Source organism: Poecilia reticulata, linkage group LG21 (assembly GCF_000633615.1).
Source record: "Poecilia reticulata strain Guanapo linkage group LG21, Guppy_female_1.0+MT, whole genome shotgun sequence".
In the NCBI taxonomy this organism is placed as follows: Eukaryota; Metazoa; Chordata; class Actinopteri; order Cyprinodontiformes; family Poeciliidae; genus Poecilia; species Poecilia reticulata.
The window spans coordinates 14,848,135-14,869,470 of NC_024351.1; the positions used below are offsets into that span (position 1 = coordinate 14,848,135).

The following is a 21,336-nucleotide window of genomic DNA, read 5'->3' on the forward strand; positions in this document are numbered from 1 at the left end:
CTGGTAGCAGCTGATCAGCATCTCCGAAGCTCAAATGATATCTGAACTATGAGTCCCAACACCGGCGGAGATGAAAACAGCAGAGAAAACCATCTCTTCCATCAATCATCATCGGCAAGGATCATATTCTGGAAGCCAACGTCTCTCTACCCGGGTTTCTAACCGTACGGCCAGACAGAGATTTAAAGAGCAGCAAAAGCAAATGAGGCGGATCAGCAGTGCATCCTTGAGTTACCTTCTCTACTGCCCAGACATTGAGCTGTTGCCAGTCATGAGCAAGTCTTCAGTCAGAGGCCTCTTCGAAATTTTTATGAGGCTGACTGCTACTGGAGAGGAGACCCTTACAACCAGCAGCGCTACCATCCATAGAGACTCTTGGATGATTTGAGTGAAGGCATTTCATTTCTCGTTAAGGTAAATAAAGTATTTTTGAATTTGACTGAACGTGGGACGGGAGTTCACCTTCCAGCAGGACAACAACCCTAAACATCCAGCCGGAGCTACAATAGAATTAAAGCGTATTTATGTGCAATAATGGCCTAGTCAAAGTCCATTTCTAAACTAAACTTGAGAAACTGCATCAAGATTTGCTCTCCATCCACTGTGACTGAGCTTGAGATATTTTGCAAAGAGGAAAGGACAAAACAAAAAACATCTCCCGTCTCTAAATGTGTAAATCTGCAATTAAAGGTGAACATAAATATAGATCAGACTTTACAGATTATTTATTGAAAATAAAACAAAAACATTCAGAATTTTCTTTCCACTTCACAAAATAAAGCACTATTCTGTGTTGATGTATCATATAACATCTCAGATCACAGCTGAAATGGGTCCTACAAAACATGAACACGGGAATGTTTGACACAATCACTTTAACAGAACTTGGTGCGTTTGCAAAATGACCCATAAATAAAAAATTATAATAATAATAATTAAAAAAAACTGCTATTTCATATAACAAGCAACACTGAAAAGATTTGTCTTTACTTTGACCTTTCCTTTTGTGAATGGCATCTGATCAGTGGTGATAAGGAATTAGCAGGATATCATCTGATGGTGCAGATATTCTGTGTGCCGTGACGAAGCGAGGAATTCGAAGGGGGCCGTGAAGCGTGCAGCTGAAGACAGAAACCATGACGGATGAGCGGGAGAGCGAGACGAGAGCCGAGCGGATGTCGAGCACTAACGCGCTGTGAAGAAGCCCCTAAACACAAGCCTGTTTCATGTCATAAATAAGCTCAGATATTATGAAATTATTCTGGAATCGTCTGGATTATAGCTGTGAGACGGAGAGAGAGGAAAGAAAACTCAACTGAGAGCCAGAATACAAGTTAAAAAGCAGAAAACCCACACGAAGACAGAGTAAATAGGGAAATAAAGAACATTTTAGCAAGAGAGATTTAAAAAAATAAAATAAAAGCATGAAAAGACTTTTATGAAGAAGTTCTTCACGATACTCCTCGTCTTCTTCATCCTCTTGCCTTTTTTAGCACTTTCTACAAAAACAATGAAAAGAATCAGGTAAATGTCAGAACACGAAATACGTGTTTAGTGATCTTTTTAAAAACTGCATTTGAGGTACAGTTTAAGCATTTATGTGAAAACATTAGATTTTCAGTCTGAGGACAGTAATGCAAGCCAAACTGTAAACATTGTTTCAGTTCAGTAACCGAATTAAGCAAATATCGACCATTTAAAGAACTACAAAATTATAATTTACATATGCATTAAAGCATATCTTTCTAACCTTTATGTAATCATTACTAAAGTTTTAACACAGAACGCGTTCCTCGTTGGTGGTTACAAACGAGTAAAAAAAGGTCATAAACAGAAAAATATAAGCATATGGGGGTTTATTTTGTCCTGCTGATCATTAAAAATGTCAGATTTCAATAAAAGGGCGCCTGACTGGTTTACAGACATTAGGCTCTGATTTATATTTAGTCTAAACAAATCATACCACCTTAGTAGTTGGAACATTTTCAGCATCACATTCCAGCAAGAGCTACCAGATCCTGACTTGGTGGTGGTCTCCAGTCGATATAACAGGTGTTATTACTGTGTACGGTTGAGTTATAAGCCTGCAGGATCGCTGTAACTGGTGTAGTAAATTAGGGCATTTGTTTTTATTTGATTTATTGTTATTTAAACAGAAATATTTTGTGTTTGTGAGGCCCCAAACTGTATGCAACGACGAGTTGAAGTAAAACTAAAGTATAATGAAATTGGGCTTTTTTTCTTCTGACTAAATACTGGAAAATATTATGACAGAATTTTTCGTTCATGCTGCCCATCCTGATATAATAAATAAAAATGCTGTGAAGAGATGACGACGAAGAATGTTCTCAGAAATTCAAAAATTACACGAGAACGACAAAAATGCTGAAATATTATGGTACTGCTACAGAAGGTGTCGGTTAATTGAGTGCTGTATCCTAGCATGTTTATGGAAGGAAAAAGTGTAGCTAAGAAAAACAACTCTAAACACTTTTGACAGATTTTGAAGCAAGGCTCACTCAAAAGCTTAAAAAGGGTCAAAGGGCAAATGTGGCAGGAATCTTTGCTTCAGCAACAACCAGACATAGACCTAAATAGGGCTGTAAAAGTTGCAAACAGGACTTGGGAGCTGCCCACTCTGAAAAAGTGCCTAAACCACCCGACATATTAGAGAGTCTATTGAAAATTATGAAGAGGAAGAAGAAAACCTGGACTTCCTTAAACCGTCAGCAGAGGTACAGGCTGATCAGGTCCATGCCGTGTTGAAGCAGTAATTCATGCCAAAACAGCCTCAGCCAAGAAGCAATGAGTCCAAATTCTCAAGTTACATTTTAAAATGCTACTTTTTAAAAAAATAACCATTGTGAATTTAATCTGTTAAGTGCTTCTCTCTTTTAATACATTATTCACGCTATGATTCATTAATTGAGATGCGTCCGTAATATCTAGTAAACACAAAACTTCAATAACTTTCACACTTATTTAGCATGTTTTTGTAGAGGAAAACACACAATACTGTTGAAAAACTGCCCAATGCTCAGGGTTTAAAGCGTCTTTGGAAAGGGAGCAAGATCACTTACTAAGTACTTGTTGTTTCTGGGCAATCCTACAGCCATAAAAATCTAAATGAACCCAAATGGCCTTCATGTAATCCTAGTTTTAAGAGGTAAGCTAAAGGCGCCGACCTTAGTCACTGCTTTGACATGGTGAGCTCTGATTGTTGCAGATTTCTCCTCAAACGCCTTGGCCTTCGCCTCTTCAGCCAGGCTGCTGAAGAACAGTAGTGTAAGTAGTTCAATCTGAGTGGAGATGGAAAACAAAGCAACTGTTTAAGTAGCAAGCACTTAGCAGTTATCTAGCATTAACAAACGAAAACACTATCAGCGAGCAGGGTCTATCCGCCTACCAACGCCTCCGAGTCCGCTGTGATGTTCACGTTCCCCCTGGCTTTAGACCTCATGGTGCTTTTTAGCTTCGGCGGCTTTTTCAGCATTTTTGTGAATGCTCCGGCTGCAATTCACAAGGTTGTTTACTCTGTTTACGTTTTCCAATCTCCCGCTTCTCTGACTTCCGGCGCAATTAGTTCTTCGTGCTTTTTAGTCGCTTGTGTGTCTTTCAATGTGGCCGCGCCTCCTACCGTTTTTGAACAGTTATTTCGACCAACGCAATGAAAATTATTATATTACACATTGGGTGTTTTAAAAAAAAAAAGCTTAATTTTTAAAACAAACACATCATGCTTATATATATGTATATATACATATATATAAAATTAAAATAAGTCCGGAGGCAAAGATGAAGAAGAAAAAGCATAACTATTTTCCCTTTGATTAATCAGATTAATGCTGCCACCTCGCGGCTGTTTCCAGGTACTACATGAGTCAATCTGGTCTTCTACATCCGGGTAAGCAGATAAAAGATGGCAGCCCACAGTGAGAAATCAGCCGGTATGAGTAACATGCTGCAATTTATGAAACTTATTGGACAGCTAAAAGTAAGACTTATGTGGTGATTTTATATTCTATCTGCAATTAGCTAACTGAAAGCGCGTATGAAACGCTGGTCTGCTGCTGAAGTCAGGCATCTAAACAGTCCACGTTATTGCTAAAGCTTAAGAGAGTAGACTAAACGTACAACACAGCGTTTCTGTTTTAGTCAAACTAAAGTGCTGTACTGATGTCCTGACTTAATACATTTCCAATTTAGATCGGATCAGTTAACTTAAAATTAATTATTAATTTTATTAAAGCTCGTGTTTAGTAAATAAATGAATTCCACTTTTCAGATTTATATTGTAGAAGCAAAAACATTTATTAATTTTCTTCCGTTTCACAATTCTGTTCTGCATCGTGTTGATCCATCACATAAATACTTATTTAAATTCTTAAAATACTAATTTGGTTGTACTGTGACAAATATAGACAAGTTCAAGGAGATATATAAGATATATATTATTATTATTTTTTTTTTTGTATTTTTTGCAATGCTGTGTGTATTTAAGTCTAAATTTTTAAAGTTTTTATTACTCGTGAATGTTGTGTACAGAGGGTCCCACGGACCGGCTGGGTGTACAACAATGTGAAGAATCCTGAGAGCGTGTCGGACCACATGTACAGGATGGCGATGATGTCTCTGACCATCACTGACCCCACAGTAGACAGGGACAGGTGAGTTGCGGACACAAACGATCTTTGTGGAATTTTTGATCACCTTTAGGGGAGAAATGATCGCATCACTAAATGGGAGAATCACCTCTACCACCTCTACCAGGTGCATAAAACTCGCACTTGCCCATGATATGGCAGAGTGCATTGTGGGAGACATTGCACCGTCAGACAACGTCAGTAAAGCAGAGAAACACAGGAGAGAGGAGGCAAGTGAAAACCGCACTAATGGCATATTTTTAAATACGTTTTAACAAACTTTATCATCGTTCACTCAGGAAGCAATGAGGCATCTGTCCAGTCTGCTGCCGGACTGTCTGAAACAGGAGATTTATGCTCTGTGGGAGGTATGTTGACTTTGGATGAGGCTTTGTAAGGTTTGCGTATCCTTGACCTTTCCTTTGTACTGTAACTACATTTAAGTGCTGTGAAAACACTGTTTGCTTGTTACAGATTTCTTCTGTTTTGCTATTTAATCACTTTTAGATGTTTTACATGATCAAACAGATTTTAAAATCTGCCAAAACTTGAGTAAATTTAGAATGCAGTTTTCTGAAGATGATTTCAAATTTTATAGGGGGAAAAAAAAAAGATCCAAACCAATCTTGTTCAATTACTGTTTCACTCTTAATTTACTTTTTCGTCTGGTTCAATTTTAGTCACCAAACCTCTTTGAGTCCTGTAGACTCAAGAAATCAGTTCACACTTCTTAGTTTGGTCAGGATTTTAAAGTCATTTACAAGCCATTTATACCAAACACTTGCTGAGTATTTACTTTTTCAAACACTTGAAGTTGGTATGAATATGCTTCACCCCCTACATAAATGAAAATGTCATTTGAAAACCACATTCAGTATTTGTTTTCGTCAAACCATATCTGAAACATTTAATTGGGACTAAAAATAATAAGAAATCTGTAATGGGATTTTTTTTGTGTGTGTGGAACAGGAGTACGAATCCCAGAGCAGTCCAGAGGCCAGGCTGGTGAAACAGTTTGACCTCCTGGAGATGATCATGCAGGCTCACGAGTACGAAGAGCTGGAGGGAACGCCAGGAAGGCTGCAGGAGTTCTTTGACTCCACCGCAGGTAGGAGTCCAGGCCCGGCGAAACGTTCTCCCTTTCCTTCTGGGTGTTTGACAGCGTTTACTTCGCACCAAGGAATTAGCGTGCAATACTTTTAAAGCAGTCTGATTTTAGACTTTTTCCCATTTCTACCACTGAAGGTCGCTTCCACCACCCAGATGTCCTCCAGCTGGTCAGCTCCCTAAACGAACAAAGAGGAAGGAGCACCAAGGAGCTGAAGGAATCACCGACTGACGGCCCAGAACCTCAACACTAACAATGTCACAAATGTCCTGACTGCAAAAAAGGAGGGGGAAAAAAACCCAATTTCTGCTGATGGATGAAGAAACCAGGAAGGAGAGAAGCCTGCATGTGCAAGAAGAGCCAATCAGAGGAGGCGAAATCCTGCTTCATCTGTTCAGATCAGATAATAACACTTTTGTTTTGTTTTTTTCCCCAACAGATGTGGATTTACCACAAATCAAAATCAAGATTATGATTTCTTTTTCTACAAATGAGTCACCTGCAAAATGGTGCCACCATAGAGACTGCTGCTGTCTAATATGGTCAAATATGTGCAGTAATTTACTGGACAGACAGGATTTTGTTCAGCTTATTGTAACCGGTAATAATAGTCGGCAGAATATAAAAGTGGAAGTTTTACTGCACTGTGATCTCTTTTCATATATTAAAAAAACAGGACTTTCCAACTGAAAGTTTCCTACATCAACCAGGTTTATTGATGAGCTTTAAACACTTTAACATTATACATATCAGGTAAATCCAACATCACAAAAGTTATCTATAAAAAAAAGTAGTAACTGTCATAACACCAACGGTTTCTTCCATAATATGGAGTTTTCATGCAGAATATGCCTGGGAGGAACAGAAACGCATACAAAATGAGTTTGTGAATTAGTTTTTTTTTTTTTTTACATGCTTCAGGATATTGCAGTAAATTTTGCATTAATTTCATATTTGCCAAGTTAAATCAGGCTTGTACATTCAGCGTCGCTCGCTTTACGTTTTCTTTGGGTTGATAACTGTTAACCGTTTATATTGACATGTGATTATGGAGTCTTATATGGCTGTATTTATTGCATAAACGCAAACTGTATCCTTTGTATTTTCCATTAAAACAAAATATTACCTCAAGACTCGACAAATGACTCTTTTAATACCGGAATCCGGATGAGTTTTATAAAAAAAAAGATAAAAAGTTGGAACTCTGGCGCCCTCTAGAGCCATATGAAAGAAATTAATCTGAAATCTATGAAGTAATAAAGTTATTTTCATGGCCAAGTTACAGAGCCCACACAGATTCAATCAAAAAAGAAAAGAAAAAAATACGGCGTGCTTAACAGTCACTGTTTAGTAAATCTGTTTGGTTTTTTGAGAAATCGTAGTCGTATACTTTTAATGCACACGACACACATACACAGATGTTTTATTGGTGTTTACTTAACATGTAACAAAGTGAATGGGACACTAACATGCAAGACATTTTAGTTCTTAACCTTCTGTAGGTTTGGTAGTGTAACATCATCTGTGACTGAAAGCTTCACCCTGTTTTAGTGGATAAAACTGTTCAAGCAAAACGTGAAGAATTACTTATAGTGCAGCAGACTGAAGATGGATGGAGCCGTTTTACTAGTGTCAGATTGATCCTCTGATCAATTTTAGAGCAATCTTTCCCACAGCAAGAGCTGAAAAGTGGACTATGATCAATGTTCAAAGTTCGTTTACCTCATGAGATTTCAAATGCCTTTAAAAATCAACCACCTTGATTATCCAAATTAAAAACAAAGGTGTTTTAGCCAAGCCTAAATAACGTGGCGTTGCCAGGAGTTTCGCTGGAGTCACAAGATTTACACGAGATTTGTCTGCAAATCAAAAACACCACTTTCCGCTTTGGTCAGAAATTCTAGTAGATCCACAACAATGTGCTGTGACACAGCAAGACGGCGGTCCGGAGCCCTAACAGGGTTTCTCGGGGATGTCCGTCAGGTTGTTGGTGGGCGTTTCCTGAGAGCTGGCGTTGGCTGCAGACGAGAGGACTTCCTCGAAGCTGCCTCCGGTGCCAGTGGCTCCAACTTTAGTCTGATGTCGAGGGGAGACGACAGAAAAGACAAAAACAGAAGCATATGGAATTAGAAGGACAGTTTATAAGGATTTTAAGCCGTCAAAAATACCACTATCAAGCTTTTGTACTGTGGACTGGAATGAACTCAACTTCTTTATCACCAGCATTACAACTAGAGCTTAAAACCTAAATTAGTAGATTAGCATCATTACTACATGCATCTAGTTCTTTTACCCTGCAGCTTGCAGAAGCAAGTCATTCCCAAAACACAAGCTAGTCACAAAAGTTCAACCAGAGGACGCCACAGCGTGTATAAATAATCGGTGCTCTCACTGTCGCACTGCATGATAGTAATTACACACAGATTACAGTGTTTAGCTCGCTCCATTTCACCGTTCCTCTGTAGCATGTGGAAGAGGAAGCTTTTCAGCCACACAGACTCACAGAGACTCACATACTGTGTTAGAGCGACATGGGGAATGACCTGTTCATGACCGCAGTCAGGAAGCAATCGCTTCAAAACAAGTGCAACACCAGAAAGAGCTAAAAATGACTAAATATCAAATGAGAGTAGGCAACAATAGGAGCACAAAGAAGTGGTCCATCCTTTATCAGATGATGGATGAAAGTGCTTGATTTGTTTTAGAAACATGTAAGTCTTTAATTACAGAATGCTTTAATTATGCTTTCAAAGAAAAAAATGTAATAAGAAAAATAATTCTTTATGCTGAATAAGAAAAAACATGTTCTACTAATTATTTAAATGCTATTATCCGACCTATGGCAGGTTTACTGTTCCCTCAAGTTGTATTCTAGTGGAACAACTATCTTAAATATGACAAAAAAAAAATACCACAGTTTTAATACTCTACCTTTAAAAAAAATGCATATACAGCTTACCTTAATGGTGGAAACTGTATTTTCAACTTTCTCTTCAAAGGATCTGAAACTGGGTGAGTTTCTGTTGGACAAAACACATTAAAAACGTGTTCGTAATTTTAGAAAATGATGGGGTTTCTGTAGTATATTCTAAGAAATATACCCGTTTGAATTCACAGATTCAATTGGGACATTATTATTTACTTAGAAGAGGAAGAGCTAAACAAATTTAATCAACTTTGTATAAACCTAAAGTAGGAGGAAGCAGGGATGGAAACTGATAAGGGAGGGTGGGAACATGTGAAAACATTTCAGGTATTTCAAGCTGCTTTAAAAGGCCAAAATTAAAATAATAAATAAAAAAGCATTTCCCACACAGAAACACACAGTTTTTTACCTCATGGTAGGCATGCTCACAGAGTGCCTGACAGAGTATCTGTCCCCAGAGAGCGTGGCGAGAGAGGAGTCAATGATTAGCTCAGATCACACACAGAAGCAACATCAACAGTTTGCATGTGCAGCGTTCGTCCCACAGCTTCTCCTTAGCTTAGACGCTAAAAATCTTTGCCAACAGGAACGTTCTTATGTTGCTGCGAGAGTCTTTAAGAAAAAAAATGAGGATTTCACTTCTCATCTTGACTGTGCAATATTGTTTAATTAAAGAAGTCCATCATAAGTCCAACCAGATTTAAGTTTATTTAGTTTTTCTCTGAATCGTTGCTGAACACAACAGCTGACGTAGTTCCGCTGCCGGGCGTGATAGCAGCGATTTCTAAGCTCACCGGTGCCATCCAGCTGGTGTTAACTGCTGATCTGACTGAGATATACCGAGTTAAGAAGTCTTAGAAAGAAGCAACTAATGTGACATAACCGGCTGAGGGATTCTTACCCTATTGAGTTGGATCTTCGAAAGCATGAAGGGGAACAGAGAACAATTTAGATGCTTTTACAACCTTCAGACTAGACGCTTCTTCCATCACAATCATGAGGTTTTGAATTCACCCATTTAAAATGGCGATGGCAGAAATGCAAAGCCATTTCAAAAAACAAGAGAAAGAGGAAATAAACAGAACAATGCAATAATAAATGCAAAGGGAAGCAAGTGAGAGAAATATTTAGTCACATGCAAAACGGACATTAAAACGATGAGGATGGTTTTTGAAGACAACTCCCACCACACAGCAAGAAGAAAAAGTTAGAAGTTATTTAAAAAGGAGAAATTAATCAAAACATTAAATTCCCCCCCCCCCCCACCATCATTCATTTAATCCTTATTTTCACTCTTTGTTTAAACACTGCACCGCACACCGACTGGCACACTAATTCTTTTTCACTTTAAACCTGATCTAATGTCTTTGAACTTTTAATTAACACACCCTAACCTGACACACAGGCCCAAAGTTTATCTTGCCACCACTCAGAAGTTTAGTAAAGGAATCAAAATAAAACCTTCACAGCTACAGTCAACAAGACTGTGGAGACCTGAAGAAAAGAGGAGAGAATTTTTCATAGATGAACGGTCAAATATCTTGCACGATGCATTATTCCCCCCTTTGAGATATCATAGCAGAAGACCAAGGGCTGCTCTGCTAGCTAAAAGGCTACACTAACAACTGTAGCGCTTATTCTTCTGGCTAAGAAATTTGAGGGATTCTGCATATTTAGGTAAAACCAGTCGAGGCAGGAGACAGCAGAAGAATTTTTCAGTTTTTTTTCTGACAAACATCTTTATGCTCAAAGAAGAAAAAACAATCTGTGTGTAAAAACACATACAGATTGTTAAAAAGAGAGATACATACACGTACAAGGAAGAACAAAAGTTCAGAGGTTTTGACGCACTCCAATACATGTGAAACACCCACAGCAAATAGATTTTATTCAAACGGTGGAAATCTACCTGTGCGGAAATAGTAACTCTAAACCGGCCATGCTGCAATACAGGAAGAATTGACACAAGTAGTTGCCTTCAGAAAACCCATGTCCTAAAAATCATTTCCCTCTTTGTCAGGTAACAAGAACTACCAAACAGAATATTGTTTTGTCATTTATCCAAATAGTTTCAACAAAGCACCGAGTGTGTGATTACGCTTCTTTCCTAGCACTTTTGCTTCATTTGTTTCAGACAACTCTACGCAGACACGTATCATGTCTAGTTTTTTTTACACCAAGAATTTGGAGCCAAACAACTCAGCCTGCTGGAAACAAGAGAAGACAAGAGTGTGACTGAAGGAGACAGGCTTTGCCATGAGCCTTTCAGCTCCCTCAGAAAGCAGCTTAATGTTGGCTTACATAATCACACGCTTCCCTGAATTGTTCAGAGCAAGAGTTACGACTCTGGTCTCTGGGGTGCAGAGATGGTGACGGCAGATAAAGCACCATGCGTCAGATGGCGTTTGGGTAAAACAGGTCAAACTGGGTTAGTTATGCAGATTAGTGGATAAACTGATGGCGGCTGTATGTTTGCCTGACTGTTCCTCTGAGTGATTCTTGAATGTTGAGGATGTACTGTTAATTGAAACTACAGCTTGGTCGGGACATCTGGGAAGTACCTTATGGATGTCATTGATGCAATCTAAAATAATAAAATTTTTTAGTAGGCCTATAGATGAATGTCTGCAGTCTTAAAGGTTTTTGTCTCCTGTTGACATTTATGAAGCAACAATCAACAGCTTTCAATACACAAGATGTTCTATATGTTGTGCTGGAGGAACCAAATTCTGTGGTGCATTTTGTTCATGTAGTTTGCATATTTTACTATTATTAATCCATAAAGGAAGGACTTCCTCCACTTGTAGCCGAGTCACAGAAAAGTATAAACTAACCTAACTTCAGCTTAACTAGGGTAAGACAAAAGCCAATAAAAACTGAATTTATCAAAAATAATCTAAGATAAACAGAAAAAAAAAAATCCAAGGCTAGAAAAAGCTAATTTTAGCTAAAAGTAATCTGGAATATACAAAGCTAATATAACATAAACTAAACGAAATTTATATGAGATTAACTAACCAATCCTGAATTAAACCAACATATACTAAGTTAAAGTAAACTCAGCTAGGATAAACTAAGAACAAAATAAGCTAAGCCGCTACACAACGCTAGCCCAACCTAAAACATCAAGGAGAGCTTCACTTTTTTTAAAATAGAAAAATAACACAGACAGAAAATACCATCTTGTCAAGAAACTACAATCTTATGCAAAGGTATTAAACCCCTATAATTGATTTATATTTTACTTCCAATCAGCTTGGTATTCTTATAATCTTGACAATTTTTTTTCCTCCAGGCTTCTTGAGGATCGTTTAAGCTTTTACTTCAGATTTTGCCCAGTTTTTCAAAAATGTGTGTTTGACATAAACAGGAAGTAGCCCAGCAACATCCCTGAGATCCAATTTACAGTAGACGTTTGCCAAGTTGTCTCTCATGCATAGAGACATGTTCATCCCACTGATTCAAAATGATAGCAAAAGCAGCCAAACTCTCATATTAGATTTTATAAGAGACCCTCATAAAATCTAATAATTAGAAATTTACGAGGAATTAGTAACACTGGCAGTTAAATCAAGCATATTACAGCCGAGATGCCTGCAGTAAACAGAAAGCACATGAGCTTCGTTATGATGAGAAAATGTTTTCCAGTGTGCTCTGCAAGTTCTAAGAAAAATCCAATTCAATAAGCCAAGGCATTTCCTCTTTTCCAGTTTGATTAATGTTAAACTAAGGTCATCACTGAAGTCAGCATCCTATTTACCTTGTTTTCTACTGACAGGGCTCAGAGCTCTGAAAATACACACTTTGGGATTGTTAAGGCAATGTAGAAATCACTGGCTAGTATTAAGAAAACAACGTTAAATGCGGCAACATATTTTGTTTACCTCATGTCTCCGAACTTCCTGGTGATGGCGCTCCCGAAGTTACTGAAGGCAGCTGAGGTTTTCTGTCCTGCGGTGGACAGCGTCTCTGATGTCTTCTTGTATCTGACAAACACACAATGACATGGACTGTATCTGACAATGAGGTCCTTTTCTGTTTGTTCAAATCCCCCCCCCCACACACACACCCATAGAAATATGTCACTGTCATACACACAAACACAACACAAGCCATATACGAGGGAAAAAACAACAACTTTAATTTAGCAATCTCAAAGTAGATCTAACAATTAGGTCTATGTTCATTTTGACTTCAATTGTAAATTATTTTATAAGAATTCCTGTTTTCATCTCAACACTACCTTGGTATTTGGATTTGCATTAACATCTGGATCAAATATGGCAAATTTAGGCAGTCGAATGTCTGCGTTTTCCGATGTGGAGACCTCATCCTCCTGTGGCCACACCGATGCATTATAGATGAGGCAGAGGCTGTGTGTGTAAAGTGATCTTCAGAGTAAAGTGTAACTGGATAAGAGAAGCAGCCTTCAGAGACTGCAGTCTCTTGTTCTATACCGTCTCTTGGTGTTTGGATTGAAGCTCTGCTCTACCACCCAACTTGGGACGTTCAATTGTTTATCAGTACACAGAACGATTCAAATATGGTAAATTACTTGTTTTTCTTTCTGGGGCTTGATGTACAGTACCCACAGTTTTCTGTATATTTGTACTGGAATTCTTCACGAATTGGGAACATTTCCAAAAAAAAAAAACAAAAAAAAAAACAAGAATTCAGTGCTTTGTTGTAGAAAACTGACACATTTCATGGATTAGTGTGCCTGCTACAGAGTACATCCTGTTAACTGTGTTCTGAGATCAACTGCAGCCTCCAGCAGAGTTTTTAAAATCAGTTTAATGATGTCTGTTTCAGACGGAGGAGATAACAACCAGCGCACGCACACGCTGTGCAGCGACCAGACAAGGATTGCGCTTTTAGCAATTTAAAATTTTCTCATTTTAAAATCAATGTTTTGCAAACAGACTCTGTGTGAACTGGGAGTCCCTGCAGGCCGTCAGGATATAAACCACCCATTATTTCTGTCCGTTTTAACTTTGAGCGCTTACGGAGCACGTTCATGCTGACAGCAAACAATCTGCCATGCGCTGGCCTGACACCAACGTCTCACACGGACTGGTTAACTTACGCCGTGGAGCTCTGCATGTCGTGCCAGCCTCTGCTGAAGTTGTTCCTGAACTCGCCGAGAGGAGTGATGCCCAGCTTCTGTTTGAGCTCCGCGTGCTGCTTCTCCTTGGACAACAAGACCTGCTTCAGTGTGCTGATCTCTTCTTCCAGCTGGCCACGCACAAAACAGATAGTTTTGTTGTTTATTTATTTTGTCAATTGGGTTTGATGATCTGCTTATGTGTCCGTGTGCGTACTTTAGTCAGCTCCTGCAGAATCTCTTCTCTCTCCTCCTCGGTCATGTTGGAGTTGTTCAGGCTGACTTCTGATGCCAAATCCTCATCAGCCTCCCTCAGAGGCTGAGAGTCTAGAAAACCTGTTTGAGAAGCAAGACATTCATGGAGATCTTTGGGAACTTGACGCATGGATGTAGTAAATCTCGAATAAATCTGCTGCTTTGAGAACTGTGAATGCACTTAGATTTCTGGCTCTGGAGTCAGATAACGCCAAACAACCTCACAAATCTGTTCCTTTTTGTTTCTAGAGGAACACGAGTTACTTCCAACTTTTATGACTTCCAGTTTTTACATTTAGCTGCATTTCAATTCAGTGTAGATAATACCAGAGCTGTGCTCAGTGTCATCACACAGCCAAAGCACAAAGGAAGTCCCCGTGCTCTGCTTATTTTCCTACTTTACATGCCTTCCTTTTCTTCTATGTGTAAATTATGTGCTGTCCTCTGCCTAACAGTGTCTGCCTCCAAATGTCTAACTGTCTTGTCTCCATGTCTGGCTGAATCTCTGACCATTATGTAATCTGCGGCTGTAGCCTGCAGGGTTTTAATCTGCCTTGGCTAATGTGGATTATCTTGCCTTAACTCTCTGCTAGCCAACACTACAGTCTGACATCCCACACAAAAACCTACACTGACCAGATGCTGGCAATTTACTCAGGAATGAATGGATTTCAGGCTCTCCTCAGATATTAAGTTCGGCCCGCTCCTGACTGTCGACAAAAGGCAGCAGTGACTTTTGAGTCTAAAAAGAGATTTAAAGAAGTCTCAAAAGACTTTTTTTCTTCCCAGACAATTAGAGAATGGTAAAAACTGTCATCACTCCCAAGTTTGGCTGTTCAGGCAAGAGATATGAGAAAGAACCTGCACCGGTTTAATTTCATGTAACGCTTACAAGGAAAAACATTCACTCTCTAAGAAAAGCCAAAAGGCATCAAGACTAAAGATTACCCGAGGATCTAGACAAGGACCGAGACTATCAGAATAATGTCATCTAGATACATGGGTCCAAAACTGACTTATTCGGACACTACAACAAGGAATATTCTATTAATATCTTGTGTATTAACAAAAAATTAGGTTAGGCATCAATATGTGGTAACTTCTTAAAAAACTGAATATTTAATTAAACATTTAAATTTTTTCACTTGACTGTATTTGTAGTAATCATGCAAAATGGAGATCAGAGAGTTGGTACATTATTTAGTTTATGGCTATGTTTTTTATATTTTTATTTGTGTAATCAATAGCACTAAAATCCACCGGCAGTCACCTTGTCAGTAAACCTTTCCACATGATCTGAGTCAGTTTGTTTTAGCCCTGTTCTGCTAATAATCCTGGTATCTAGTCAACATTAAAATATCTATTTTGCTGGAATAAAAACTGGGCAGTTCTCCAAGTTAACTGCCCAGGTTTGTTTTAGACCACAGCTACATTCAAAAGAGTGATGAGTGGCAGCTGACTGACAGACTACAGAAGCAAAAGGAGTAATCTACTTTACACAGAGGAGAAAACTATCCGTTACATCTCATATCTCATCAAAAGGATTTCAAATAGGGCAATTTAAAAGGTTAAAGGGTAGTACGCCTTTTTAAAACTAACTCATGCACTGAAACCAGACATCAACTCATGCCCAACATAAACAGATAATAAAACGTATTAAGGAACAACAGCCTGGCTGTGTAAACACAAAACAAGGAAGACAGGTACATGCAGACCGAAGCCTCAAGGTGTGTGTTGTGGCCCTAAAGCAGTTTTAGACCATTTTAACAAGACGAAAGGAGTTTACTGTACCTGCAGTGAGGTGTCCTCTCTCTTCACAAGGGTGCATTATAAAACATGTGAGTAGACATGGGGTCAGTAGAGGCTGATGTATTTATTTATCCCTTAAAAGGGGCACTGCAGCACTTCAGGTAGATAATGCACAAACACAGGCAACTGAAACCAGTTAACTCAAGCGCAGCATGCAGCGGCTCACTTCAACAAAAGCAGCATTTCTACATCACGGAGCTACTTCAGCCAACGCTACACAGCAGGAGGACAATGAGACTTTTAAACCCCTGCAGCACCAAGGCTTTTCATGTCTGAGTGCATTTAGGATTTGTTCCAGTTTAGATTGGCATGAAAAGATGTTTTAAAAGCAAAATCCGGGGCAAGGAGAGGAAGTACCAGTATAACGTTTTGCTTGTTACGGAGCTCCAAAAATGTATAAGATGTTTTCGCACGAGGCCAACAGCCAATAACTCCGACACTAACAGCAAATACTAACCGAAAATGAAATTATATTGTTTATGTCTTGCATCTGCCAGCAAGTGTCGGACATTTCACGATTTGTCATTTCATCAGTTTGCAATTTTGGTTGTTTTGTGCCAACCGTGTAGAATTGTGTTCCTCATCTGAGGCCAAAACATGATTGTAATTTTTGTTCTATCGTCTAACTATTATCTCACTGCAAGGAACAATGGTAAGAAATGGTTTGCTTTTGGGTGTGAAACAGAATGCGGCAGGGACAAAATGGTAGTGGTGAACGCTGGTGATGCAACATTTCTTTGAATGGTTGAAGTTCAGAGATGAAGTTACTGGTCAGTGTGAGTCATGGAAGCGAAAACAATTGCACATGCATACGCAAATTGTCAGAAAAAAGCTCATTAGAAAAAGCTTGGCTAGCATTTAGCTTGCATGGCCAGCACAAAGCTGTGGCTTTCAGTTGCAGTATGATGAGTCAGGTTTTTGGAGAAATCTGTCATCTCTAAACCAGTTTATAACCAAGCTAAACTAAATATTGATGCAACATCTGAATTCAATATTTTGTATGCTAATTCATGCAATATAACAAATGAGCCAAGAAAACAGCACATTTCACATTTGTTGAGATGGTAACACAGATGCTTTTAACTGGATCCTTGATATTATAAGTTTCAAAGATTTGCATTTGGGAAACTCATTTCTTAAAAACACATGAACAGAAAGCCCATCGACTTAAATATCTTCTGCTAATAATACGCCATCATAATTCAGATTAAAATAAAGTCTTGAAATAATAGCCTTCCTTCTCTCCCATAACCCCAACTAAAATAAAAACATGTACAACAGGGTTCAACCGAAGTGAAGGGTCATCTACTCTCTACGTTCTAGTCTATGTCCCTTTTCACCTGTGCTGTCTAGCTGCATGTCCCAAGTGGTGGACATGGCCCAGCTGTCAGACTGACACCCTGATGTGCGCAACCACTGATCCTCCAAATGGGATGTGGTGTGACCCCAGTCGGTCAGGTTTTCCCCATTTTGGACCAACGGGACCAAGTCCTCCCCGTGTGAGCTCTTCCGACTGGATTCCTCACCACCAGAGTGGTAAAACGTATCCAAACCTGAGCAAAGTGACAGGTGAGCGCATTTAGAGTCTGTTACATCAAGGCCAAGACGGATTCTTTGTAACTTAACCAACAAAATAAATGAAGGAATCAACTGAGTTGTGAAGACACGTTTTGCCACGTTGTAGGAGAGACTCAAAATATGAATCATCAGGTCTCTCTGGAGTAGAAAGAAAATCCCACAATCTCATTTTCTCCAACTTCTGGATGTGTGTCAGATGCACAAATTGCAAACTGTAAGCTGCAAGTTCCATTTTTTTCATGGTAATAAAATAAAAATAACTAAGATACAAGATGTTCTCTTATGCTCACATTCATTTAATTAAATTGTTTTATTTTCTTCACTGCAGACAGACTGACGCTGTCATTACACACCTCTAAAGTTCCTGGTCCACCACATAAGGTAGCAGCTTGTTGAGTAAATTTCACTAGTTTCACCTGGTGCACTTCTTTCCCCCCAGGAGAAACATGGCACTCTGCGCACACTGCTACCTCTTGTGTTCAGACGGACCAGGACGTCAGAGGTTGTCAGAAACACATAATGAAGCGTACTGTACGGCGGTGGAGTCACTGTGAGTGTGTTTAGAGCCTCGATTCTTAATCTGGGGTACTTAAGCTTTCCTATAAAATATCCATTTGGTGTCATTGCTATATTCTTGTTATCCGTAGATTCCACAGAAACACAACATAATAATTTTTTTTATGGATTAAGGACATAGCTTTTGCTGTTTGTGGACAGTTTTAAACTGTAAAATTCTTGGTTTTTGCCAAACAAGGAATGGATTATTCCAATCTAAATGCTGAGACAGTTTGTGACCTTTGGTATCTGTATTGGTTTTTTTGTCAATATTGCAAAAAAAAAAAAAAAAGCTGTTTTAGAGGTTCAGCATTTTAACTAGGGATGTACCGATATGAACTTTTTGCTTACCCTTTCAACAATATGAAAAAATGTCCACATTGCTGACTTTTCAATTCAAACTCTTCACAATCCTGCGCTTCATCACACATGACCATCCCCCTCCAGAAACACAAACAGCAACAATATGGAAATAAACACTGGTTAATATTAAGTTTTACTCATCAGATATCGATACGCAAAAAAATGACTAACATCGGCTGACACCAATGTTTATGCCGATAAGCAAAGTTGTGATATTTTAAAGAGCAAAGTCGGAATGCACTGGTTAAGATTTACCCGGCCGTTTGGTTCAGACTTTCACAGATTTAAGTAAAAGTTTCAAAACATTGCAATGCAAAAAAGAATAAAAGTATGCTCGTTCAGAAACGTACATTATGTTGGTCAACTGGTGTCCAGAGCAAAACGATAGGGGATTAATAATAATAATTAAAAAAAAATCTTTTAGAATTGGACCTGCTGATCACTGGTCAGAAATGATCAAGAGAAAATTGGTGGACTCACTGGTGCATCTTGACTTTTAACTCAGTTTGACATAAATTTACGGTAATTTTTTTTCCATTCATACTCTCAAAAACAAAACATTTGTTTCTCAGATTAGGCAAATTTATGGACAACTGACTGTTTTAACAAACTGAAGAAAAATAGAAGCATTGTGATTAATAACTCGTTTTTTTTTACATCCATCATTGCCTCCCGTTGTGTTAATCGTTTTCCACTCGGTTCACACTCCGTTATTCTCTCGAGTTTTAGTTAAATCAACACTGCATCACACAGCAGCAGAAAGTGCTGCTTCACTGACCCCAGTGTATGGATTGGCTGGACTTTGGGACTTTTTTGTTTTGCAGTGATTCAGTGTGGATTTTCTTTTATCACTCAGAGAGTTGAGCCTTACCCAGCTCTCCTTCATGTGTGGCTGAGTTAACCCATTCCTCTCCAGGGCCCATGCTGGCCCAGTCCACCACTGCTTCACTCAGAACACTAGAGTACAACTCTGCAGCAGAGCAAGGCAGCAGATTGGATAAAAAACAAGTTATTTATTCACACACAAACACATAGTTATGCTGTTTCCTTCTTGCATCCATTCTTCACTCCAGGTTATCTGCATCTTGCGAGACGTTTCACTCTGAGTGACACAGATTGCCACTTACTGAACATTTTTCAAACAGGATACGCCTGATTTCTAAAATTTGAACTTCCTGAAGTCAGGAAACAATGGTGGGCTATTGAATGAATGACCTCTAGTTATAGATAAAACCTCATTACAACACACTACAGGAGGAAATATGCCAGCAAAAAGCCAGTTTCACTCACAATCAGCTCCTTCTACTTCCACATTTGACCAGCAGATGTGTAAAGTGATTTTTAGGGAAGTGGAGTCTGCAAATTGCACTAAAACCGAGGAAAAGGGCTGCCATTTCATTTTATATGCATTTTTGTAAACCGAAATGATAATTAATAAAATTTAAAATGAGAACATAAATTCAAAAGACTGATTGTTTCACCCTCAAAATCCAATCATTAGTCGTGGAAGGATATTTACCGCCTTCTTGACTCTTCCTACTTCAAGTGTCTCTCCCTTTGCTTCGTGTTGAGATGAAATGTCTTTGGTCACAAGACTCCCATTTAGCTCGATGGTCATGGGGCAACACTAAATCAGAGGCCGGGGGATGGTCATAAGGCCGAAGAAAAATCAATTAAAGCTAAACGGAGGTCAGGTAACACTGGAAGAGCTGTACACAGCATCTCAGGCTCCTAAAACTAACCAGGGCTCAATCCCCAACTTTAATCAACAGCAACTAAGATGATTAGACAACTTTAGAAGAAAGTTGGGAAATTTTCATATTTCAACTATACAAACAACTCATCCTTAAAAAAATGAAAGTCTTTTTTTTTCCATCTGGCTCAAATTTTAGGGCCTTCTTTGGTTTCTTGCTAGCAGAAGCAGCCACTCATTTAGTCTTGGAATGCAAAGGAATGTAATTACCTACCCGAATAAACGCAGCTTTATCCCACTTTATCAGTTAAGAGGACTTCTGTCCACTGAAGCCATTTTTACACAATTCACAAAACAGTAATACAGAATCTTTTTTTGTTTTTTTTTTTTGCAGTGGAAGTTCGGAGGAAGTGGACTTCCAGGAAAGCAACTAGTGATAAAAAAAAAAAAAAAAGCAAAAACAGATGGAAAACCAGAGATCCCCCTCAGCCAGGAAATAAAATCCACTATAAGCCTGATGGAGCTCACACAAAGTCCAACTTTGTTCTTGTGGACCTCTAAAGCTTCACGGCCGTGTCCATGCTTCTTAATCCAGTCAAACACCAACAAAAATAACACACTCACAACATATTAAATTAACACTTAAAGAGCTATAAGGTAAGCAAGGGAAATTTTCCTTATTTCATTTGCATTTAACCACATGTGGTATTAATGCCTTGCTCTTTTTCAAAGCACTTTGTTTACTGTATTTTTTCAGACGGGGGAGGGGGGGGGAGTAGGATTTCTTCCCTTTTCTAGAGAAGAAAACCTTCTACTTGCTGAGTTGATTACTAGGTGCAGAGTTAACAACAGTAAGGCTTTAAATACAGCAATGGCTGCCAAAAACATGAGAAAAGTGCCGTGACCTGCGGTGGGTGACCCCGACTCACCTTGTTGTCTGGTTTCCATCAGCGACGCTCAGGTGAACTTTCCACGTAACCTTCAGAAACAAACAGCACGCGCAGCACCGCTTCTAAGATCAGTACAGTACCGCCGAAGTGTCACGCGCCGAGAAAGCTCACAGGCGGAGCTTTGATCATCAGCCAATAGGCTGCAAGTATGGCAAGGCAGCTTATCATACAATGCATACAGAAGCTCTTCAAGGCAGATGTCGAAGACTGAGAACTATTCCAACACTTGCTGCTCACTCTCAAACCTTAATTTATGTAACGGAGATTGGAGGCCAACGAGAATGGGCTTTTCATTGGCACATCAAGAAACAAAGGGGAGGATGATGCACTTGCAAACCCTCTAACAAAAATA

At 39.0% G+C, this 21,336-nt stretch overlaps 3 protein-coding genes across 9 annotated transcripts; 1 reads left to right on the forward strand and 2 right to left on the reverse strand.

Annotated features, from left to right (window-relative positions):
• Positions 1-701: 701 nt before the first annotated feature.
• Positions 702-3,639, reverse strand: cenpw (centromere protein W). The gene is made up of 3 exons (XM_008398080.2): positions 3,407-3,639; positions 3,186-3,299; positions 702-1,499 (listed from the first exon to the last, which is right to left on the reverse strand). Exons 1-3 carry the CDS (start codon positions 3,491-3,493, stop codon positions 1,473-1,475), a joined length of 228 nt encoding a protein of 75 aa, XP_008396302.1. The 5' UTR covers positions 3,494-3,639; the 3' UTR covers positions 702-1,472.
• Positions 3,640-3,905: 266 nt separating this feature from the next.
• On the forward strand, positions 3,906-6,882 carry hddc2 (HD domain containing 2). The gene is made up of 6 exons (XM_008398090.1): positions 3,906-3,994; positions 4,546-4,667; positions 4,771-4,873; positions 4,943-5,011; positions 5,613-5,751; positions 5,889-6,882. The coding sequence occupies exons 1-6, from the start codon at positions 3,920-3,922 to the stop codon at positions 6,002-6,004; spliced, it is 624 nt and encodes a 207-aa protein (XP_008396312.1). The 5' UTR covers positions 3,906-3,919; the 3' UTR covers positions 6,005-6,882.
• Positions 6,445-21,090, reverse strand: tpd52l1 (tpd52 like 1). Of its 7 annotated transcripts, XM_008398081.2 has the most exons (11): positions 20,964-21,090; positions 19,213-19,311; positions 17,186-17,398; positions 15,828-15,848; positions 13,999-14,117; positions 13,764-13,912; positions 12,562-12,663; positions 9,579-9,593; positions 9,087-9,125; positions 8,711-8,771; positions 6,445-7,827 (listed from the first exon to the last, which is right to left on the reverse strand). In XM_008398081.2, the coding sequence occupies exons 1-11, from the start codon at positions 20,980-20,982 to the stop codon at positions 7,705-7,707; spliced, it is 960 nt and encodes a 319-aa protein (XP_008396303.1). In that variant the 5' UTR covers positions 20,983-21,090; the 3' UTR covers positions 6,445-7,704. The 7 variants fall into 7 exon arrangements, with proteins under 7 accessions (XP_008396303.1, XP_008396306.1, XP_008396307.1 ...); XM_008398084.2 differs by lacking the exon at positions 19,213-19,311 and having other exon boundaries at positions 20,964-21,089; XM_008398085.2 differs by lacking the exon at positions 17,186-17,398 and having other exon boundaries at positions 20,964-21,088.
• Between the last annotated feature and the right edge of the window lie 246 nt (positions 21,091-21,336).